Source organism: Carcharodon carcharias, chromosome 19 (genome assembly GCF_017639515.1).
Source record: "Carcharodon carcharias isolate sCarCar2 chromosome 19, sCarCar2.pri, whole genome shotgun sequence".
Lineage (NCBI taxonomy): Eukaryota > Metazoa > Chordata > Chondrichthyes > Lamniformes > Lamnidae > Carcharodon > Carcharodon carcharias.
Genome location: NC_054485.1, coordinates 56,098,836 through 56,123,794, shown reverse-complemented (window position 1 = coordinate 56,123,794; position 24,959 = coordinate 56,098,836). Strand labels below are relative to the sequence as shown.

Here is a 24,959-nt window from a genome sequence, read left to right as displayed (position 1 = left end):
GAAAGAGAAATCATGTTTGACAAATCTAGTGGAGTTTTTTGAGGATGTAACTAGCAGAAAAGATGAGGAAGAACCAGTGCTGTATTTAGATTTTCAGAAAGCTTTTGATGTCTCACGTAAGAGGTTAGTGTGTATAATTAAAGCACATGGGTTTGGGAGTAATATATTGGCATGGATTGAGAATTCTTTAGTAGACAGGAAGAGAGTAAAAATAAACGGGTCTTTTACGGAGTGGCAGGCGGTGACTCGTGGGGTGCTGCAGGGATCAGTGCTTGGGGCCCCAGCTATTCAAAATATATATCAATGATTTGGATGAGGGAACCAAATGTAATATTTCCAAGTTTGCTGACGACACAAAACGGTGGGAATGTGGACACTGAGGAGGGTGTTAAGAGGCTTCAAGGCGATTTAGACAGATTGAGTGAGTGAGCAAAAACATGGCAGATGTAGTATAACGTGGATAAGTGTGAAGTTATCCATTTCGGTAGGAAAAACAGAATGGCAGAGTATTATTTGAATGGTGATAGATTGGGAAATGTTGATGTGCAAAGGGACCTGGGTGTCCTTGTACACCAGTTGCTGAAAACAAGCATGCAGGTGCAGCAAGCAGTTATGAAAGCAAATGGTATGTTGGCCTTCACTGCGAGAAGACTTGAGTACAGGAACAAGGATGTCTTACTGCAGCAGTACAGGGCCTTGGGGAGACCACACCTGGAGTATTGTGCACAGTTTTGGTCTCTTTACCGAAGAAAGGATATAACTAGCATAGAAGGTTCACCAGTCTGATTCCTGGTATGGAAGGGTTGTTGTATGAGGACAGATTGGGCCGACTAGGCCTGTATTAACTAGAGTTTAGAAGAAAGAAAAGGGATCTCATTGAAACATATAAAATTCTGACAGGGATGGACAGACTGGATGCAGGGATGACATTTCCACTGGCTGAGTCTAAAACAAGGAGTCACAGTCATAGGATACCGGGTAGGCCACTTAAGACTGAGATGAGGAGAAATGTCTTCACTCAGAGGGTGCTGAACCTGTGGAATTCTGTACCACAGAAGGCTGTGGAGGCAAAGTCACTGAATATATTTCAGCAGGAAATAGACTTCTGGGCTCTAAAGATGTCAAGGGGTATGGGGAAAGAATGGGAATATGGCATTGAGATGGAGGATCAGCCATGATTATATTGAATAGCGGAGCAGGCTCGATGGGCTGAGTGACCTACTCCTGCTCCTATTTTCTGTGCTTCTATGCTCCTATGGAGGATGGAGTGAATGTTTACGGTGGTTGATGGGCTACCAGTCAAGTGAGCTGCTTTGTCCTGGAAGGCGGTGAGCTTCTTGAGTGTTGTTAGAGCTGCACTCATCCAAGCAAATGGACTGTATTGCATCACACTTCTGACTTGTCTTGTAGATAGTAGACAGGCTTTGGGGAGCCATGAGGTGAGTTACTTTCCATAGAATTCCCAGCCTCTGACCTGCTCTTGTAGCCACAGTATTAATATGGATGGTCCAGTTAAATTTCTGGTCAATGGTACCCACCAGAATGTTAGGTACCAACATCAGTGATAGCAAGGCTAGTGAATGTCAAGGGAAGATGGTTAGATTCTCTCTTGTTGGAGATGATCATTGCCTGATATTTGTGTGGCAATGAATGTTACTTGCCACTTATCAGCCAAAGCCTGAATATTGTCCATGTCTTGCTGCATATAGACAGGGACTGCTTCAGTGTCACAAATTGCTACTGAACATTGCACAATCATCAACAAATATCCACTTCTGACTTTATGATGGAGGGAAGATTATTGACAAAGCAGCTGATGATGGTTGGGCCTAGGACACGACCCTGATGAACTGCTGCAGCAAAATCCTGGGACTGAGATGATTGACCTTCAACACCCACAACCATCTTCCTTTGTGCTAGATATGACTCCAACCAGTGGAGAGTAATCATCCCCCCTCTTTGATGAAGAATCTCCTTGATGACACACTCAGTCAAATGCTGTCTTGATGTCAAAGACAATCACTCTCACCTCTCTTCTTAAGTTCAGCTCTTTTGTCCATATTCGCACTAAGGCTGTATTGAGGTCAGGAGCCGAGTGGCCCTAGCGGAACCTAAAATGAGGGCCAGTGAGCAGGTTATTACTGTGTACTTGCTGCTTGATCGTACTGTTGATGACCCCTTTCATCACTTTACTGATGATCGAGAATAGGCTGATGGGACGGTAATTGGTTAGATTTGTCCTGCCTTTTTTGGACAGGACATAACTGAGTAATTGTCCATATTGTCGCATAGATGCCAGTGTTGTTACTGTATTGGAACAGCTTGGCTAGAGGTACGGCTAGTTCTGGAACACAATCTTCAATACTATTGCTGAAATGTTTTCAGGGCCCATAGCCTTTGCAGTATCCAGTGCCTTCAGCCATTTTCTGATGTCACATGGAATGAATGTGATTGGATGAACATTGGCATTTGTGATGCTCTATGCCTCAGGAGGAGGCTGAGATGAATCATCCACTCGTCACTTCTGGCTGAAGATGGTTGCAAATGCCTTATCTTTTGCATGGATGAGCTGGGTGCTGGGCTCCCATATTGAGGATGGGATATTTGTGGAGCATCCTCCTCCAGTTATTTATTTAATTGTCCACCACCATTCATGTGGCAGGACTGCAGAGGTTTTAAAATGTAAAATCTTGCCCTGTCACTCTTTCTGCTACTAACTGAAAGTTTGAACCTCTTTTCAAAAGCAATCGTTCTCAAGGAGAACATAATAAAATTGCGGCTTTTATGGGACTTCGAATCCACAGGCAGGAGGGAGTACAGTGTGTTAAAACATACAAAATTTCACAGCGATGTTTGCTGTATTTATTGAAAAATGGCTATGTCCATTAATGAGACTTGCCTCAAAAGGGAGGATTTGTCTTTGAGTGGCTTGCAACATTTAACAAAGGGTAATTTAAATGCAGTGGGAACAAAGTTGAAATAGATTTAACAGTAGAAATTACAAAAGCAAAAATAGTTAACTTATTGGCTCAACATTTGAACCTTGTGGAAGAAGGTAATTTGGATGAAATGCAGATTGAGTTGGCTAGGATTTGGTTACAAATGAAAAACCTGATCTCGAAAGAAATACAGAAAAGCAGAAAAATTGAACTCAAGAGAACAGAAAGAAAAAGGGAAGTATGAAAATTTGAATTAGAATTCCAAAGGGAAGAAAAAGAAGAAGATAGAGAATTTCAAAGAGTAAACAAAAGGGAAAGCCTTGAATTGCAAAAAGAAAAGGAAGCCTGGAATTTTAAACTGAATAGAAAGCCTCTAATAACATGAATATATATTTTAGTTATTCACATTTTCAATAGACAAGAGAGTCAAGGATTATGGGGGGCACATGGCAAAGTGGAGTTGAGACCACAACCAGATCAGCCATGATCTTATTGAACGGTGGAGGAGGATCGAAGGACTGAATGGCCTTCTCCTGCTCTTATGTCCTATGTTCCCATTTGACAATGGATCAGATTTAACGGCAGGTTTTTCCTTGGCAAGGAATATTTGCCTAGTGCCTAAATTAAGTGAGGAAGGAGTTGAAATGTGTTTTGTATCATTTGAGAAAATCATTTCATGCTTACAGTAATCACAAGAAGGTTGGACAATCTTATTACGAAGCGTTTTGGTGAGAAAAACATTGGAGGTTTATTCAACTTTTAGATGAATAGTCTGCAGACTATGACACAGTTAAGATTGCTGTGCTTAATGCATATGAGCTGGTTCCAGAAACTTTTAGACAAAAATTTAATAACTTGGGAAAGAGACAAAAATCAAACTTTGGCAGAATTTGCAGTGAAAAAGAGGTGGTATAGGTCGATGAAAATCGAATAGGCTTTTGAAAAGCTTAGCGAGATGTTCTTAATGGAGGAACCAAGTCCCACCTAGAAGTTCATAAAGTTTCTAAGGGAAGCAGCTGTTTTAGCTGATAGCTACGACTCATCCCACATAGGGGGCAGCAAACCTTTATTTGCAAACTCACAGAAGCTGGAGAATAAACAAGTTGATAATGAACAGGATACTAATGATAAAAACAAAAAAATGCGGATGCTGGAAATCCAAAACAAAAACAGAATTATCTGGAAAAACTCAGCAGGTCTGGCAGCATCGGCGGAGAAGAAAAGAGTTGACGTTTCGAGTCCTCATGACCCTTCAGCAGAACTGAAGGTCTGCTGAAGGGTCATGAGGACTCGAAACGTCAACTCTTTTCTTCTCCGCTGATGCTGCCAGACCTGCTGAGTTTTTCCAGGTAATTCTGTTTTTGTTTAGGATACTAATGATCATGAGGGGGATGGTAGAAGTGAAGGGACAGATACTTGTTAAAGTAATAAAAGAAACAGTATAGAGGATAGGAATGATTTAAGGAGATCATCATGTTATTATTGCCATAAGACAGGATATGTAAAAGCAGACTTCTGGAAGTTAAGACCAAAGGCAGTGGTGTTTAGTGAGTGTGACTAATGTTTCACCAGAGAACGCTGTACCATTAGGTGGTGCTGGTGAAAAATTGATTCCATCTAGTGTATTTACAGTGGGTGTAACTCAGGACATAAGAAATAATGGGAGTTTTGTATCTGAGGGTGAAGTAACTATTTTTGCCTGATAAAGAGGTTCAACTCAAAGCTTGATGTTATTAAAATTTGTGACCTTTTCTTCAGATTGGTTTTAGTGAATTGTGTATTGGTACAGCGTGTTGATGGAAATTGTTTTCCTATTGCATTGTGTAGAGTGAATTTAACTGTACTTTAGTCAATGGGTCTGTTATTATAGGAGTGATGTCAAAATTGCCTATTAATCATGTGATTTCATTTTAGGGAATAGCCTCACAGATAAAGGTATTGTCATCTCCTGGAATGGGAGGCAAGTCTACTGAAACTGACAATGTACTCAAGAATTAGGGACCACTTGTAATCTTGCTCTAGAAAGTGCTGTTTCGACTACAGATGTGTCCAGAGAATCAAAAGCTCAGGCTTCTCAGAGTAAAGAACCCTTGAAACTTCCAAGTGGCAACAAAGACTTAAAATCAAATGCCAATGAAATGATTCTGTCAGCTTTGAACATGCCTGCAGATCCTAAGCCGCAGGTGTCAAAACAGAATGCAGCAGCAGTGCTCCAGACAGTGCGGTAAAATAAAATAAATTGAGTCTGGCTAATGCTGTTATTTTAGAACTATAAGTGTGCATGAAAGTTTTGAAAAATAAACAAAGTTCAGAAGGATGAAGCATTGCTCGTGGAAAGGAGGAGTTGAGCATAATTCATGCCAATTGGGGAAAGGAGTTCAAAGCTATAAGGGAACTTGCTAAAAAAAATTACCAAGAATTTTTGACTAATTGTCAACATGACCTCAATGAACTTCATTAAAGCAGCAAAGTAAAAACATAATCCTGTATTTAATCATGGAAAAGACAGCTCGGGTGGTTGCCTAGCTGAAACATGTTTTGTGAATTTAAACATTAAAAAATCTGCAGCCATGAAAGAAAATGGAGATCAAACATTAAAGCTTGGGCCAAATGGTTCACAAACTGATTCTAAAAGAGGAAAAAAAGAAATACTGAACCCAGAGGGTAAAAGGACAGCGAATTTCTTTTGAGTCTACAGTTTACAGCTGCTGGTTTTAAAAAGCTAGAGGGATTATCAAAATTCAGCAATATTGTTATTGATAAGTTTTCCCAGGCTGAACCAGATTGAGTAATGTTTATGAAAACTTATCACGATGGTGATGACTTTTCATTCTTTAGGAGGGGAGATTTTGCAATTGTGAGGTTTATAAGATTATCATGTTTTAGGGTTGTATCTTTAAATTTAGGCTGAAAGAGGTCATGTGACCTGTTCTGCAGCCTGCCTGACAGTAAGCCTGGATGGTATGGTTGTTATAGATCAAAGAAAGACTTGGATTGTTTTACTGAGAAGTTGAGAGGTATTTATGCTTGGAGACAATGATAACAGTCTCTGAGTTTTCAATGAGTACATTGAGTCTCAAAAGTCCCAGAAAGTGTTGAGAAAGTCAAGTTGTAAACAGTTATGCTTTAAATTGTTCATTTACTTCTCAGATGAAAGGGAGTTGAGGTCCAAAATAGCTAATTAACATTTCTACCTTGATACAAGGCTAATGTGTTTCACGTTGCCATGGGAAGAGGGTAGAGGAAGCCATTTCTGAGATCAAGTTACAGGCTTCTCTCCAAATCAGTGAATATGACAGACAGTAGAGGTTCTGTGTGGTCTGCAGAGAGAAAAAAAGCTGCTTGACTTTGTGAGCTACCACAGCCGGAGGGCAACAGCCTCCAGTTAAAGAAACACGTCCCGCAGTCTTCTACGGATTTCAAGAAATTTGTTCTGGCATGGCTGGAGGAAGAAGAATTATTGGAACAGGCTTAATTGCTGGTGGTGGATTTAAGAAACTCTCCGAAAACTGTGGAAGGTGGCTGGAAACGATCACACAATGTTACGACTTGGCGAAACGGGAACCCAATGGAAGCCGCTATGGACTGTTTGTCAAAAGGACTGTAATCCTGTGGAAAGTGCATTGTCTGATAAGTATAAAAGGGGAATGTTCCTCTCTGGAGTTTAAAGTTTAAGTTGCCTACAAGAAATGAAAATAGTGTTTAGTCAATAGCGGTTTTAGTCATTGATACAGTAAAAGTTTTAAACATGAAAAATTGCTGTATCATTCTTTCAGCTAGTAACTGGAAGTTTGAATCTCTTTTTAAAAGTTATTGGTCTCTATGGAGATTGTAACAATTTTTAGTTTCAAGGTGATTTTCTATTATATATTTGAGTAAGGGTTCAATTATCTTTCCTACCATTGAAGTTAATTGGTATATCGTTTCCTGGACTTGTTCTACCTCTCTTTGTGTATATATAGGAATCACAAGCTGCATGGCAGTTCATGGGTACTATTCATTTTTGTAATTAATTTACATATATAAATTTTGCTATCTTAATTGCTACCTGGGGGAGGTGTTGTTGGATTGTCACTGGACTAGTAATCCAGAGACCCAGTGTAATGCTCTGGGGACCCGGGTTCGAAGCCCATCATGGCATGTGATGAATTTTGAGTTCAATTAAAAAAAATCTGGAATTAAAAGTCTAATAATGGCCTTGAAACCATTGTCGATTGTCATAAAAACCTATCTGGTTCACTAATCTCCTTTAGGAAAGGAAACCAGTCATTATTACCTAGTCTGGCCTACATGTGACTCCAAACCCCCACACAAATGTGGCTGACACTTAAGTGCCCTCTGAAATGGCCTAGCAAGCCACTCAGTTCTCAAGGGCAATTAAGAATGGGCAATAAATGCTGGCCTAGCCAGCAATACCACCATCCCATGAACAGATTAAAAAATATATATCTTTATCTCTTCTTCCAATGTCATGCCACCTAGTGAATAACCAGATGAAGTAATTATTTAATATTTATATCATTTGACTGTCATTACCTGTGAATTTATCATGTAGTCCTGTTCCTATTCTGATTGTCTTGTTCTTTATGGGCTTTCAGAATATTTTACTATTTTTTCATATTTCTTGATAATTTAATTTTGTAGAATCTCTTGCCTACCTAAATTTTTGATATTTTTCCCCTAATCTTTTCATATTTCCTTTTGTCATCCTCTCCTTTGTTGTCTTTGTGCAAAATAGCATTAAACAAACCTAAAGCATAACAATAATCCAGTGTGATCTACATATTCACCAGCCATCTTCCAATATATTATACAAAATCCCTAAAGCCACAAATCTGGATAAAGTGCATAATCACTACGGTCAGTTTCCATAAGGCATCTCCTAGGGTACTTAAGATTCTTCAAGCTAAATTTATGCACCCATTTTAGATTGATCAAAGTACTATAGCTCATTTAAATAAGGAATTTGAAGGTGGCACAATCTGTTATGTGCTTAGGTTCACTGGCTTAACTATGTATCGGGATCCTCTAACTCAAACGAATTATTCATAAATTATTCATCAGCAAGTCTATGTTAAAGTCCTAACACAAAAATATCGAGAATATCACCTTTAAAACGTAGTTTAGATGGTATTATTTTATTTTTCACTGAGTTATCGGCATTTTCTTTGCAAGTTCTAGCATCTGGTTTACACGTGAATGCGATATTTCATCGCCAAGCCCAGCAGCTCGCCTCAGCCCCCAAAGGTGTGAAGGTTCATGGTCGACTGGGGTTAGAACGCGGATGCTACCAGTAGGGTGCCAAACACTTCTAATTTCGCAATAACATTTATTGATAAATGTTGAAATAAAAACTTAATTCAGTGTAACAATTTTGCATAAAATGCCTTACTCCGTGATTTAAAAAAAACTAGAGATCAAGCTCTGTATAGAACAAAGACATACACATGTAATGCGGTGTTTGTGTAACACAACCTCAGTAATATTAATTAAATATTAGTCCTTTTCCCAGTGAATTTTAAGAGACACATCAGCTAAATCTCACTGTAATCTGTGAAGCATAGGAGACAATTAAATTCTAAAACAGTCTGTAGGTGTGATATACAATCAGGCATTTTATTTCTTGTTACAATACTCACCGAATCTCTCGGTTTCTGGGCTAAGATGGCGAAAGTGGCCAGTTGATTACAAAGACATTTAGTGTGTGCTGCTTGTGTTTGCACTGTTTCACAGCCCTGAGGGTTCCAGCTCCCTGGACCAGAGTCCCTGTGATAAAAGAGACAGGGAGGGGGAGATAGAAACATGAGACTGCAGCCTGCTTTCATTCTGCTTAAATGAGTGACCACCTAAGCACAGTTCAATGACAAAGATAAGGAAACGGGCAAACACACCTTCTGATATTAAGTGTTGCTATATCACTCAAGAGCAGACATGAGCCCCACAATCACCGTAGGGATCGCGCACACGCTACCATAAGGTAAAAGCTCTTTAATGGAAAAAACAATTAAAAACCCTTTGAGACCATGTTTAGCCTGATGATCGATGTATTTTCCTCTTCAGTTCCCCACCTCTGTCACTTGTCGCAACAACTTCTTTCCCACGTTGACCTCAGTGTGAGTGAACGCACCGCCACCAATGCGAACACGTTGGCCGGCGCTCGTTCAATGCTCAGCGGCGAGCTGCCAAAGCCACTATCGCTTCTAGTCATCTCCTATCTAGGCTATGGACCGCGCCGCTAGATCGATTCTCTCCCTCTCCCGCTAACAAATGTCTTTGCAAATGGCCTAGATTCTGGCGGCGCTCATGCTGGATTGAAACAAGTGCACACGAACTGAAATATCAGCAACCGCGGCGAGTTTGGGGGATTAAATCGAGCAGGACTATTGTGCAAACCATCACCTGTTTCAATGACGAGGGTCTTCGAGCATCAACTCAGAGTATCCGACGGACGCAAGCGTTTTCTAAACCCGACACGTATTGATTCCATGACAATAGAATCTGCCAGTTTTAATTTAGCCCTTTTGGAAAACAAAGGATTACGAAGGATCGGGCATCCTTCATTTAATCATAACAATTGAAGCAGTACATGTCAGGAGAATGACCAAATTGAACTTCCAGGTCAGAAGTCTCCCTGACCTTTTGTGGTTCAAAGTAATAAACCCCGCAAATGCTGGGAGAACCACATAATTGAGTGTGATACAAACAATGTCTGCCCAGTTTTGACAAGGTTCACCGCTCTGCCCACTTAGTTAAAATTGACAAACAAGGAGTACCCGCTTTGGAATCGGAGAGCTGAGATAGAAACTAGAACAGCACACCTAATACAACGAGGCCCTTTTTACAACTGTTGTATCCACAACCCTTTCAGAATTGCCTTAGAACATTCTTGGGGGGTTAGTGGTTGTAATCCTGTGAATAAAGTATTGGAGTCAATTAAAAAAAAAACCCGGAAAGTGCTAGAAAACACAGCATGTCTAGCAGCATTTGTGGAGAGAGAAACAGAGTTCGATTCAGAATCAAATAGTCCTCCTGACAAATGCTGCTTCAAGAGTTCGAAGGAAAGTCATATTGGATTCGAAACGTTAACTGCTTCTCTCTCCAAAGATGCTGTCAGACTTGCTGGGTTTTTCCAGAATGTTCTTTTCTCATTTCAGATCTCCAGTATCTACATTATTTTGCTTTTACAAAAAATAACACTTTTATTTGTCAATTATAAAAGTATTGGAGATGGAAAAAGGCCTGCTTGGCTGGGAGGTTGCGGAAATACAAAATCAGAGTTGTCAACATCACCACTGCCAGATTGTAGAAATGAACACCAATGAATTATTGAGTAAAATCAATCCCATACCCCCACCCACTCTCTTTCCAATTACCCCCTTAGTCTTACCAAAACAGAGTTGCCAATATTCATACATCTGATTCAAACTGCTGTGGTTTCATGCCCCAGTTCAGGATTTAGACATGTTCTGGATATCTGCCCACGTGTGAGTGCTGTATTATTAGGGATCCTGCTCTTTAGATTAGACTTAAGCCCAGTTATTATGTTAAGAATGATGAGGCTGTCACTGCTGGCAGCTATTGAGTATCTCGGACATCAAATTCCTCCTTCTGCATATGTGCAGTTAAACACAGAGATCTAGAAGTTACTGTCAAAGTTGTCCTGCTCAGTACAAGCTGCAAGTTTTAGTAAACCGGTATTGAAATACATAAAGAGCATGGCATTGTTGTATTTACCCATTAGTTACCCACTGAACCTACCAGAAAAAAATTAGGGTTTGTGTGTTAAGGTAAGAGAACTTCTAACAATCGAATAAGTGTTCATTATGGCAAACAGTCTCTCTGGCACTGAGAAGGTACTAATATGGGCAGGAGGGAGGATATTTGTATTCTGATTCTGATATATTTATTATTGGATATTTTTAAAACTTTGTTCAATTTTTAAAAAAAATTAATTCTGAAGGATTTGGATAATACTAACTTTTAAGGTTTGTTGTTGGTTTGTAAAGCTATGGGTTTTATTCTGTATGCAATTTTTAAATTAAATAGTTCAGTTTGAATAAAAGCAGAATACTGCAGATGCTAGAAATATGAAATGAAAACAGTAAATGCTGGTAAATCTCAGCAGGTCTGGCAGAAAGAAGAAGTCATGTGGACTCAAAAACGTTAACTCTGTTTCTCTTTCCACAGATGCTGCTAGACCTGCTGAGTTTTACCAACACTTTCTGTTTTTAGTTCAATTTGAATTTCTGTTAGCGAGACAATGGGAAGTCAAGGCAGCAAGAATACTTTACAGGATGGCTGCTGTTGTTTGTGAAAAACTACATTTAACAATTTTATGACTTTTAATTGCTTGAGAGCCTGGATTCAGCATCTCTATGTTTGAAGAAATAGCTGAAAGGTAACTTACTTATTCTATCTTTAAACAAAACCCATGCATTGATTTAATTGATTACCTATATTTGTGGAGCAGAACATCTGTATTAGAGGGAAATCTTTCTTTCTTTTCTGACATTATGATAGGAAGTCTTTTTCACATTTGTTCTTAATGGCTCTGTACCTAAAGGAAATGTGTTATTTGTTTGCAATGCAATGTAAACTCAGGAAGCCCAGGGGAAAAGGGATGCGTATTAGTCTTTAGTCTACATGATTCTAGTTACAGAGGTGGGATGACACGAAATGACTCGTGCTCTAAACCAATGGAAGAGATGGATCTGGATTATTTCTAAATAAATGATTCAGGAATAATGAGAAGTGGGGATAAAAGTTGGAAAATCAGATTTTTTGTTGGCACAGTGTTACCATGTCCTCTAGGGTATGATTCTTCTGGATACTGTTCAACACCACTTCAGAGATAGAAGAAGAGAAAGACATCGCCTGTGCAGGTAATGCTCAAGGAATCCTCAGAACTTGAGGGATAAGGAACTTGCATATTGTCTTAACTGTTTTTTGTTAAGTCTACGCAGGCCAGAATTTTACATTCGGTGTGCAGGCTCGGCGGGAGTGGTCAGGAAGCCAACCTTCGCCCGCGATTGGCTCCTCACTGTGATTTCATTCAGGCGGGCCAATTAAGGCCCACCCTGAGTGGATCGTGAGCGGTAGCAACGAGCGCTGCCTGTCCGGGTGGGGAGAGGAGGGAAAGTCAGGTCTAGCATGCAGTTCATGCATACATGCGAAAGAACACTTCAATCTCCCTGAGGCACGGAGCTGCCTCAAGGAGATTGAAGCGCTTTAAAAAAAATTAATAATGGCATTAGAAATTTAATGAAACACGTCCCCTACGTCCCCTCATGTGACTGTGTCACATGAGATGGGACATGTTTTTAATGGCAAAAGAAAGTTTCTATTTCATTTTTATTAGCTTTAGGAAACCTCATCCTGTTCATGGATGAGGTTTCCTAAAAATGCAAAGACCGCTTGGCCTTTTTGCCTGCCTGCCAACCACAAGGTTGGGCGGGCAGCATAAAATTCAACTTAATTATCTTGTTAATGGCCTTAATAGGCCTTTCAATTATGGATGAGTATGCAGCCGACTCCGGCATGCACCTGCCGAACAAAATATTGCGATGATGCGCAGTGATGTCAGGATGCATGCCTGACATCATCACGCGTCATTGTATTGGTGTTGCTTCATGCTCTCGTCCGAAACTGGAAAAATTCATCAATTTCGTTTCCAATTTCCACCCTTCTCTGACCTTCACATGGTCCATCTCTGATGCTTCCCTTCCCTCCCTTGACTTTTCTATCTCCATTTCTGGGGATAGACTGTCTACCAATACTCATTACAAGCCCACCAACTACACTACCTCGACTACGCCTCTTTACCCCTGTTTCCTGTAAGGACTCCATTCCATTCTCCCAGTTTCTCCATCGCTGTCGTATCTGTTCTAATGATGCTATCTTCCAAAACAGCACTTCTGACATGTCTTCGTGTTTCCTGAGCCAAGGTTTCCCCCCCCACCACTGTGGTTTACTGGGCCCTCAACCGTGTCCGACCCATCTCCAACACTTCTGTACTCACCCCTTCCCCTCCCTCCCAAAACCATGATAGGGTTCCCCTTGTCCTCACTTTTCACCCTACCAGCCCCCACATTCAAAGGATCATCCCTTGCCATTTACAGCCACTCCAGCATGATGCCTCCACCAAACATATCTTTCCCTCACCTCCCTGTCACATTGAGACTGTTCCTTCTGTGAAATCCTGGTCCATTCCTCTATCACCCCAAATACCTCATCTCCTTCTCACAGCATCTTCCCATGCAATCGCAGGAGGTATAACAACTGCCCCTTTACCTCCTCCCTCCTCACCATCCAAGGTCCCAATCACTCCTTTCAGGCGAAGCAGTGATTCACTTGCACTTCATTTAATTTAATCTACTGTATACACTGCTCACAATGCATTCTCCTCTACATTTGGGGGACTAAACCCAGACTGGGTGACTGCTTTGTGGAACACCTTTGCTTAATCTGCAAGCATGACCCCAATGATCTTGTCGCTTGCTATTTCAATTCACTGTCTTGCCCTCATTCCCACATTTCAGTCCTTGACCTGCTGCAATGTTCCAGTGAAGCCCAACGCAAACTGGAGGAATAGCATCACATCTTCCCATTCAGCACTTTAGAGCCTTCTGGACATAACATTAAGTTCAACAACTTCAGATCATGAACTCTGTCCTCCATTTCCATATTTTTATCCAATCCCCTCCCCCCAGCAGAGCCAGTCTGTTACTTGGTCTTAGGTTTTGCTTTCAGAGAGTGCTGACTCTTGTTCTGCTATTAACACATTCTGCTATGTGATCTTTAAGCCACCGTTAGCACCTGCCTTAGTCTTTAACACTTGCATTGCCATTCTCTTTGCCTTGTGTCCATGACATCTTTGTCAAAACTCTGAGCTCTCACCTAACCCTGACTTTCTATTTTGCTCCACCTGCACCAGCCCCTTCTCTTCAACAGGATAAAATTGCACCACATTTTTACCTCTTCAGTCTGAAGTGGAGTGATATGAATTCAAAACGTCAACTCTGTTTCTCTAGCCACAGATGCTGCCAGACCTGCTGAGTTTTTCCAGCATTTTCTGATTTTAATTCAAATTTCCAGCATTCACAGTATTGTGCTTTTATTTGAAATTGTGTCCCCTGGTTCTAGACTCCACAGCTAGGGGAAGCATCTTGGGCGGAATCGTCCCAGCTTTGCATTAAGTGCAATAGCAGGTGGAAAAATGGACATTTTACTCTCTCACTGCAATGGCGGCTTTTCACACCATATCCTCCCAATCCCGTGGCTTTCCACCTCATTAACAATGCATTCACAGGGAACATGTCGGCTCGCTGGTGGGTAGGCTTGGATTTGCCTGCCACACCATGACCTCAACACTTCCTCATGCTGGGCACCATGTTTAAAGTACACCAGAGCATATGCCAACTTCAAGTCTTCAGACCAGGACTGCTCCAGGTGACAGATGGCTCCGAAAGCAAAGAAGCTGGCAGCCCTCAAATTTAGTGCTGCCTCCCCAGGGCGTGTGCTGCATGCTGCTCTGGCTGGAGAAGGACCACCAGAGTCACCAATCCAGCCTGGGAGGCAGGGGCAGCGGTGATCAGCACCACCAGAGTACAGAAGAGGTCAGCCATCCAGTGCAGAAAGAGGATGAATACTCTCATCCATTCCACCAGCGTAAATCAACCATCTCATCACTCTCAACTCACACACTCACAAACCCATCATAGGGATCTCATGCTGCAAGGGACAACACCACTAACTCTCACACACACCCATATATTTCCATCAGATCTCATATTGTCTGGAGCTCGCATCTTCATTCCGTCCATGGCTCTGTTAACCACACAAACATTCCAGGCAGTTCTATGCGTCCTGCTCACACACTCTCCATTTGTTTTCATGCAGGAGAAGGTGGCTCACAACAGCAAGTAGAGGTCCCAGACCAGGGGGTGGAGTGGCCCCTCACTCACTTTGAGGAGCATGCTGCAAGGCCGACTGGTGAGGACATGGATTGTGCCTGCAGCAACAGTGAGGTCAACGGTGAACACCCACAGGAGGATCCTGCACATCATCCCTCTCTCAATGAAACTGCGAGTGCTCTCTCGTCTGCTTTTGACTCTGCTGCTATGCACTACTTATCTCTACTTTGGTTCATAGGGAGCTCTGCCAAATGACTGACATCCTCAGCCAGCTAGTCCCTCAGCTCCATCTAGGTCTTCACCTCGAGCCAAGAGGGCCCCTCCTCCATTGAAGAGCTGGAAATAAATGGCCTGGAAGATCTGTCACTGTGCTTAGACACACCATTCACCAGTGCAGAAACACACACCTCGGTGGGACTTAGATCTAGAACAAGCTTGGGATCACAATCTGATGGTTACTGCACAGACACGTGTCAGCAGCAGGGCAAGGCAGGTTCAGCCAAGCTCACCCGGCATTTGGAGGACTGCTGGGGAAGAAGCATCTGTGAGGTCTGAGTCAGCTGATGAGCTTCTGGATTTGACCTTCCAGCTCATCGTCAGCAGAAAGTGGGGGAACATCACACAGAGCTGTTGGAAGCCCTCAACAGAGTGGAACGCGAGTTGGAGGAGTGCGTCCGCCTACTTTCTGATGAAGTGGTGCCCATGGGAAGGATAATGGACACCACAGAGACCCTGGTCCAGCAGTACACAGAGATGCGCGCACACCTGCACTTTATCGAGGTAGCCATGGGTGAGTTCCTGCAGTGACAATGTGAGAGCGAAATAGGGCACCTCGATGACATTCCAGGTGCTCCTTCCCCTCAAGGAGTCAGGCCAGGGCACCCAAAGGAAGGAGTAGTGGCAGCTGGACACCTTTGGGTTGTCCACTTAGGAATCTGAGGTTATCCTCTCCCTCCAAGTCCCCTTTGCCTGTGACTCCCTCAATCTCGTCCTCTGTCACTGCAGTATATTACCTCCTATCTCATGGGCTTTAACTTTGCTAACCAACCTCCTGTGGGGGACTTTATCAACAAACTTCTGAAAATCCTAGTATACTACATGCACTGACTTCCCTTTATCAATTCTGTAAGTAACATCCTCAAAAAACTCCAACAGGTTCATCAAACATGATTTCCCATTCATAAATCCATGTTGACAATGCCCAATCAGACCATTATTACCCAAGTTTCCATTTATCACACCCATTAGAATTGACTCTAGCATTTTCCCTACAACTAATGGAAGGCTAACGGGTCTGTAGCTTCCTGTTTTCTCTCTCCTCCCTTCTTAAATAGTGGGGTGACATTTGCTATCTTCCAATTTTCAGGAACCGTTCCAGAATTCAAAGAACTTTGGAATATTATCACCAATGCATCCACTATCCCCATAGTTATCTCTTTCAACACTCTGGGCTGTAGAATATGAGGTCCCGGGGACTTATCAACCTTCAGCCCCATAATTTCCCTAATACAACCTTCTTACTGATACCATTTTACTTCAATTCCTCATTCTCCCTAGTCTCTAATTCTGGGAGATTTATTGTATTTTCCTCAGTGAAGACAGACACAAAGTAATCATTTAGCTTCTCTGCCATTTCCCTATTGCCCATTATAAATTCTCCTGACTCTGCCTGTAGCGGACCCACATTTGTCTTACCCAGACATTTCCTTTTTACGTACCGATTGAAACTTTTATGGTCCTTGTTTTATGTTTTTGGCTAGTTTACATTCGTATTCTATTCTCCTTTTCTTTATCAGTTTTTTGGTCCTCCTTTGCTGTATTCTAAATTCCTCACAATTCTCAGGTTTACTCCTATTTCTGGCAACTTTATAGGCCTTTCCTTTTAACCTTACACAATCCTTAAATTTCTTTGTTAGCAACTTTGTTTGGCTGATTTTTTCCTGGGTTTCTTTGTCTTAAAGAATTGTGTAGTTGCTGTAAACTATGTAATAATTATTTAAAGACCATCCATTGTGTATGTACCGTCACATCTTTTAATATATTTTCCCAATCCACCTCAGCCAATTTGCCTCTCATACCTTCATACTTTCCTTTGTTCAAGATTAACACCCTGGCTTCAGATTGAACTACCTTACTTTCAACTCTAATGTAAATTTCTATCATATTGTGGTCACTCATCCCTAAAGGTTCTTTCACAACAAGATTATTAATTAGCCTTTCTTATTACATAATACCAGGTCAAAAATAGCCTGCTATCCAGTCGATTCCTCAACATACTGCTTTAGAAAACCATCCCTAGCGCACTCCAGAAACTCGTTCTGCACAGCGTAAGTGTTCATTAGGTTTAAACAGATTGAAGTCACCCATGATCACTATATTACCCATGTTACATGCTTCTCTAATCTCCTGATTAATATCATGCCCCACGCTACTGCTACTGTTTGGTGGCCTATAAACAACTCCGACCAATATTTGCTGTCCCTTGCTGTTTCTTAGCTCCACCCAAACAGATTCCACGGGTGGAATGTTATGCTGGCAGGATTTTACGGTCCTGCCGAAGTCAATGGACTTTTGAATGGCAGGCTGCATTTTACGGACCCATCCCCGCCACAATGGGGCCATAATGTTCCACCTCACGTTTTGTTCTTCCGATCTGAGATCCTCCCTTACTAATGTACTGATCCTATCCTTTATTATCAGCGCACACCACCTCCTTACCCTTTTTGCCTGTCCTTCCTAAATATCGAACATCCTTGAATATTCAGTTCCCAGTCTTGGTCACCTTGTAGCCGTAATAGCAATTAGATCATACCCACTTACCTCTATTTTTGTCTTTAAATCATCTATTTTGTTGCAAATGTTGCATGCATTCAGGTAGAGTGCCCTTAACTTTGTCTTTTTGACATTATTCTGCATTCTAAGTTTAATTGATACTCGCCTTTGTTTCACCTGCCATCTAAATTCACTTGCTACTTTTCTACTTCCTGTTACCAGCTTTATTTCTTTCCAATTTGATCAACTCCTCAGGTTTCTATCCCCCTGACAAGCTAGTTTAAACCCTCCCCAAAGCACTAGCAAATCTCCCTGCAAGGATATTAGACCCGATTCTGTTAAGAGGTAACCCATCCATCTTGTACAGGTCTCACCTGCCCCAGGACCAGTCTCAATGCCCCACTTCTTACAACAATTCTCCAGCCATGTGTTCAATTGATGAATCCTTCAATTCCTATGTTCACTAGCATGTGGCACTGGGAGTAATCCTGAGATTACTGTTCTTGAGGTCCTGCTTTTTAATTTCCTTCCTAACTCCCTAAAATCTGCTTTCATGGTCTCATCCCTCTTCCTACCTATGCCATTGGTACCAATATGGACCATGACCTTTGGCTGTTCACCGTCCCCGAGAAGGATGTCCTGCAGCTACGCCATGGCATCTTTGACCTTTGAACCAGGGAAGCAACACACCAGCCTGGAGTCACGTTCACTGCCGCAGAAATGCCTGTTTGATCCCCTAACTATCAAGCCCCCTATCACTATTGCTCTTCCACTCTTCTTCCTCCACTCCTGTGCAGCTGAGCCACCATGATGCCATGGACTTGGCTTTGGCCTGAGGAACTATCATCCTTACCAGTATCCAAAATGGAAAACCAATTAGCAAGCAAGATAGACTCAGGGGACTCCTGCATTACTTCCCTGGTTCTCTTAGACTGACTTGTGGTCACCCATTGCCTCTCTGCCTGCAAATCCTGGAAGTCCTGCCTCAGAGAACTTATTGGCCAGCAGCTCTTTAATCCCAGCAATGCCATTGGGAGCAGTGGCCACTGCTGGGGCTCCAAGCAGTCTCCATATTCTAAGTTCTGGAGCCAGGATGACGATAAGTGTGGAGTTCTTGTGGTAGGAATGGGAGGGGAGGCTGAGGAGGGGGTGGGAGGCGCCATGATGCAGAGGCTGGAGTCAAAGGAGCACCTGGCGTGGGGGTGGTGGGGGTGGAAAAGTGGGGTGAGGGGGGCGAATGGGCTAAGTGGGAAGGAAGCCTGTGAGGGAGGCAACCCCCCCTCCCCGCCATTCCTGCTCGAGGCCCCAGCGTTTTACCTCCTGGGCTTCCCTCCTGTTGCTGAGCTCCTCCTGCCAGCCTCAAAAGTTTGGCCGGGTGGAAAGCAGCCCACTAAGTGGTCACTTAAGAGTCTGAACTGGGGCAAGATGTTAGCCTCGCACGCCCCATGTAAAATTGAGGACTGGTCCACAGTGGGCAAGTGGGTGTGGTGGGAAGGCCACCCAGGAAATTTTACAGGCCTCCCCCTCCCTGCTTGCAATGAACCAGTGACAGCCTGTAATAAGAAGTGATCTTATTGAAACATTATAAGATGAGGGGACTTGACAGGGTGGGTGCTGAGAGGATGTTCCCCTTATGGAAGAGATCAGAACTAGGGGCCCCATTTTAAAAATAAGGGGATTCCCATTTAAGATTTGAAAAGGAGAATTTTTTTTCTCTCAGCGGCTCGATAGTTTGTGAAATTCTCTTCCCTAGAGAGCAGATAGTCAGGGTCATTGGATTATTTTAAAGGCTGAGTTAGATAGATTCTTGATTGACAAGGGAGTCAAAGGTTATAAATGGTAAGCAGGAAAGTAGAGTTGAGGCCACAATCAGATCATCCATGATCTTATCAAGCAGCGGAGCGAGGGGGTGGTTGTGGGGTGTGTTGGCCGGGGCCGGGGGGTGGGGGGGTAGTTCCAAATGGCCTAATCCTGCTTTAAATCTGTATGCTTATAAGTAAAATTCTGCCCCATATTTCAATAGGTTCCAAGAGGTAGGGCAGTCTGGGGACTGGTCAGTCAATTCTGATAAATCAACAGTGTCCAAGTTGGCACATATTGGTACAGAGTCAAGTGGATACAGATTAGCTCCCAATTCAGTTCCAAACCACTGAAAAGAATCAAACCACTCCCAGACACAACAGTTTTTCCCCACCGGTATATCATTGCAGCATCAGGTCTGATGGAAAGAGATCGGGAATAGGCAGGTGATTTCTATTAAGCAGCTTTTTCAAATGTACCTTTGAAGCCATTCAAATTGAAAGACATCAAAAGAATACTGTAGACATCTAAGCATTTAACCAGGCATTTTTCCATTCGCAATGGCAAGTAATAAATGAACATAAAGTTATTAAATTATGCCTTTGCTGCGAAGGCCATAGTGAAAGAGAAGATAGTAAAATGGAGGTAATAGAAAGGCCGGTTGTACTTAAGGTTGATAAGTCAGCAGGATGGGATGCTTACGAGGATGTTGAGGGAAGTAAAGGTGGAAACTGCTGAAGTACTGGCTGCAATCAACAACAGCTTATATTTATACAGTTATATAGTGCCTTTGACGTAATGAAAAGTCCCATGGCACTTCACAGGAGCATTACCAGTGCCCGGGGCCAGCATGTGTGTGGGAAGTGTCTCCAACTGCAGCTCCTGGAAGCCCAGGTTTTGGAGCTGGAGCCGCGGCTGGGCACACTGTGGAGCATCCGCAAGGCAGAGAATATCGTGGATAGCATGTATAGAGAGGTGGTCACACCGCAGGCTAAGAGTTCACAGGCAGGAAGGGAATGGGTGACCACCAGGCAAAGCAAGAGCACTAGGCAGACAGTGCAGGAATCTCCTGTGGCTATTCCCCTGCAAAACAGATATACCGCTTTGGATACTGTTGGGGGGGAATGGCCTCTCAGGAGAAAGCAGCAACAGCCCAAGTTGTTGCACTGCGGTTGGTTCTGCTGCACAGGGGAGGAGTAAAAAGTGTGGGAATGCAATAGTTATAAGGGATTCAATTGTAAGGTGAATAGATAGGTGTTTCTATGGCCACAAACAAGACTCCAGGATGGTACGTTGCCTCCTTGGTGCTAGGGTCAAGGATGTCTCAGAGCACCTGGAGGACATTCTGAAGGGGGACAGTGAACAACTAGTGGTCGTGGTACACATTGGTACAAATGACATAAGTAAAAAAAGGGATGAGGTCCTAAAAGCAGAATATAGGGAGTTAGGAAGTAAGCTGAAAAGTAGAACCTCAAAAGGTAGTGATCTCAGGATTACTACCAGTGCCACGTGCTAGTCAGAGTAGAAATAGTAGGATATATTGGATGAATACGTTGCTGAACAGATGGTGTGAAGGGGAGCGTTTCAGATTCCTGGGGCATTGGGACCAGTTCTGAGGGAGGTGGGACCAGGGGGATGTCCTAGGGGAACATTTGCTGGAGTGGTTGGGGAGGGTTTAAACTAAAATGGCGGGGGGATGGGAACCAAGCAAGGAGTCAGAAGAAGAGGAATCAAAGACAAGAACAAAAGACAGAAAGCATAATAAGAAAAGTGATAGTCAGAGAAATCAAGGGCAAGAATCAAACAGGGCCTCAGTAAAAATAGTGGGAACGGGACAAGTAATGTTAAAAAGACAAGCCTTATGGCTTTGTGCCTTAACGTGAGGACCATTCGCAATAAAGTGGATGAATTAATCATGCAAATAGATGTAAACAGGTAATATATAGTCGGGATTACAAAGACATGGTTGCAGGGTGACCAGGGGAGGGAACTGAACATCCATGGATATTCAGTATTTAGGACGGATAGACAAAAAGGAAAAGGCGGTGCAGTTGCATTGCTGGTTAAAGAGGAAATTAATGCAATAGTGAGGAAAGACATTAGCTCCAACGATGTGGAATTTGTATGGGTAGAGCTGAGAAACACTAAGGGGCAAAAAACGTTAGTGGGTGTTGTATATGGATGCCCAAACTGTAGTGGTGATGTTGGGAATGGCATTAAACAGGAAATTAGTGATGGATGTAATAAAGGAACATCTGTAATTAAGGGTGACTTCAATATGCATATAGATTGGGCAACTCAAATTAGTAACAATACTGTAGAGGAGGAATTCCTAGAGTGTAAACGGGATGTTTTTCTGGACCAATACATTGAGGAACCAATGAGAGAACAGGCCATCCTCGACTGGGTATTGTGTAATGTGAAAGGAATAACTGGCAATCTGGAGGGGAGAGGCCCCTTGGGGATGAGCGACCTTAATAAGATAGAATTCTTCATCAAGGTGGAGAGCGACGTACTTGATTCTGAGAATTGGGTCCTGAATCTTAATAAAGGAAACGATGATGGTATGAGGCGCGAGTTGGCTATGACGGATTGGGAAACGTTACTTAAAGGGATGACGGTGGATAGGCAATGGTAAACATTCAAAGAGCGCATGGATGAACTGCAACAATTGGTTATATTTGTCTGGCGCAAAAGTAAATCAGGAAAGGTGGCCAAACCATGGCTTACAAGGGAAATTAGAGATAGTATTAGATCCAAGGAAGAGGCAGACAAATTGGCCAGAAAAAACAACAGACCTGAGAATTGGGAGCAATTTAGAATTCAGCAAAGGAGGACCAAGGGATTGATTAAGAAGGGGAAAATAGAGTACGAGAGTAAGCTTACAGGAAACATAAAAACTGATTGTCAAAGTTTCTAAAGGTATGTGAAGAGAAAAAAATTGGTGAAGACAAATGTAGGTCCCTTACAGTCAGAAACAGGGTAATTTATAATGGAGAACAAAGAAATGGCTGACCAACTAAACACATACATTGGTTCTATCTTCACAATGGAGGACACAAATAACATACCAGAAATGTTGGGGAACACAGGGTTTAGTGAGAGGGAGGAACTGAAAGAAATCAGTAATAGTAGGGAAATGGTGTAATGGGGAAATTGATGGGATTGATGGCCAATAAATCCCCAGGGCCTGATAATCTACATCCCAGAGTACTCATAGAAGTGGCCCTAGAAATAGTGGATGCATTGGTGGCCATCTTCTGAGATTCTATAGACTCTGGAACAGTTCCTACAGATTGGAGGGTAGCTAATGTAACCCCACTATTTAAAAAGGGAGGCAGGGAAAAAACAGGGAATTATAGACCAGTCAGCCTGAAGTTGGTAGTGGGGAAAATTCTAGAGTCCTTTATAAAAGATTTAATAGCTGAGCATGTGGAAAACAGTGGCAGAATCGGACAGAGTCAGCATGGATTTATGAAAGGGAAATCATGCTTGACAAATCTACTGGAATTTTTCGAGCATGTAATTAGTAGAGTTGATGAGGGGGAGCCAGTGGATGTGGTTTATTTGGACTTGCAGAAGGCTTCCGACAAAGTCCCACGTAAGAGATTGGCATGTAAAATTAAAGCGCATGGGATTGGGGGTAGTGTATTGAGACGGATTAGCAGACAGGAAACAAAGAGTAGGGATAAACGGATCTTTTTCCGAATGGCAGGCAGTGACTAGTGGGGTACCGCAGGGTTCGGTGCTGGGACCCCAGTTATTCACAATATATATAATTAATGATTTAGATGAGGGAACTAAATGTAATATCTCCAAATTTGCAGATGACACAAAGCTGGTTGTGGGGGTGAGCTGTGAGGAGGATGCAGAGATGCTTCAGTGTGATTTGGACAAACTGAGTGAGTGGGCAAATGCATGGCAGATGCAGTATAATGTGGATAAATGTGAGGTTATCCACTTTGGTAGCAAAAACAGGAAGGCAGATTATTATCTGAATGGCTATAAATTGAGAGAGCAGAATGTGCAACAAGACCTGGATGTCCTTGTACACCAATCGCTGAAGGTAAGCATGTAGGTGCAGCAGGCGGTAAAGAAGGCAAATCGTACGTTGGCCTTCATAGCCAGAAGATTCGAGTACAGGAACAGGGATGTCTTGCTGCAATTGTACAGGGCCTTGGTGAGACCACACCTGGAATATTGTGTGCAGTTTTGGTCACCTTATCTGAGGAAGGATGTACTTGCTATCGAGGGAGCGCAGCGAAGGTTTACCCGACTGATTCCTGGGATGGCGGGACTGACATATGAGGAGAGATTGAGTCGATTAGGATTATATTCACTGGAGTTCAGAAGAATGAGGGGGGATCTCATAGAAACCTATAAAATTCTAGCAGGACTAGACGGGGTAGATGCAGGAAGGATGTTCCCAATGGTGGGGGTGTCCAAAACCAGGGGTCACAGTCTGAGGGTATGGGGTGAACCATCTAGGACTGAGATAAGGAGAAATTTCTTCACCCAGAGAGTGGTGAGCCTGTGGAATTCGTTACCACACAAAGTAGTTGAGACCAAAACATTGTATGTTTTCAAGAAGGAGTTAGATATAGCTCTTGGGGGTGAAAGGGATCTAAGGGTATGGGGAGAAAGTGGGAGCAGGCTATTGAGTTGGACGATCAGCCGTGATCATCATGAATGATGGGGCAGGCTCAAAGGGCCAAATGGCCTACTCCTGCTCCTAGTTTCTATGTTCCTATATCTCTATTACGAAACAAAGTATGAACCCAAACAAAAGTTTGGCCAAAGGGGTATATTATAGGAAGTGTCTTAAAGGAGGTAAGGTATCAAGACAGAGAAGTATAAGGAAGAAATTCCAGAACTTGGACTCAAGGCAACTGAACACAAGGCCACCAATGGTGGAGCAATTATAATTTGGAACGAACAAAAAACCAGGATTAGAGGAGCACATACATTTCTGAGGACTGTGGGATTAGAGGAAATTACACAGATAGGGAGGGCTTTAAACTATATAGTGTTGGGGAGGCTTCATGTGAGGGGAGATCTTTAAAGTTAAAATGAAAGGACAAGGCAAATGTGCAAGGTAAAGGTAAAGGTTCGGGAGTCTGGGAAGAGTTTCCTCTAGTCACTGTAGCCGTGAAGCAGTCTGGGAAGAGTGTCCTCTGTAGTCACTGTCGCCTAGTGAAAAAAAGAAAGAGTGACATCACAGGATAACCATAAGTTCATTGGTTGGTATGTAACTGCTAGTTTGAACTACCTATTCTAAGTTAATTTCAGATTAAAGGTGACTACTGGGGCCCAGGATCGGAGGCCTAACACTTCAGCTTCAACTCAGCAGAGGGAGTGACTTCCAGTTGATTTTAAAAAGTGTATTTTGAATCTCTATTCTAACTTGCTTTCAGATTAAAGGTAAATAGGAAAAATATTTTACAGGTTGATAAACTAAAGATCAGTAGCAAAGTTAAAAACAAATTGAAAAACTAATTAAATAAAATAGAGATGCAGGGCCAGGCAATGTGTTGTA

General features: G+C 42.5%; 1 protein-coding gene across 1 annotated transcript in view; it reads right to left on the bottom strand.

The window, feature by feature from the left end:
* Positions 1-24,959, bottom strand: part of adgrb2 (adhesion G protein-coupled receptor B2) — a 1,120,188-nt gene that overhangs the window by 430,704 nt on the left and 664,525 nt on the right. The window contains exon 21 of the mRNA XM_041212905.1: positions 8,575-8,705. Within this exon, the coding sequence (XP_041068839.1) occupies positions 8,575-8,705 (131 nt within the window). The remainder of the gene's footprint in view (positions 1-8,574; positions 8,706-24,959) is intronic.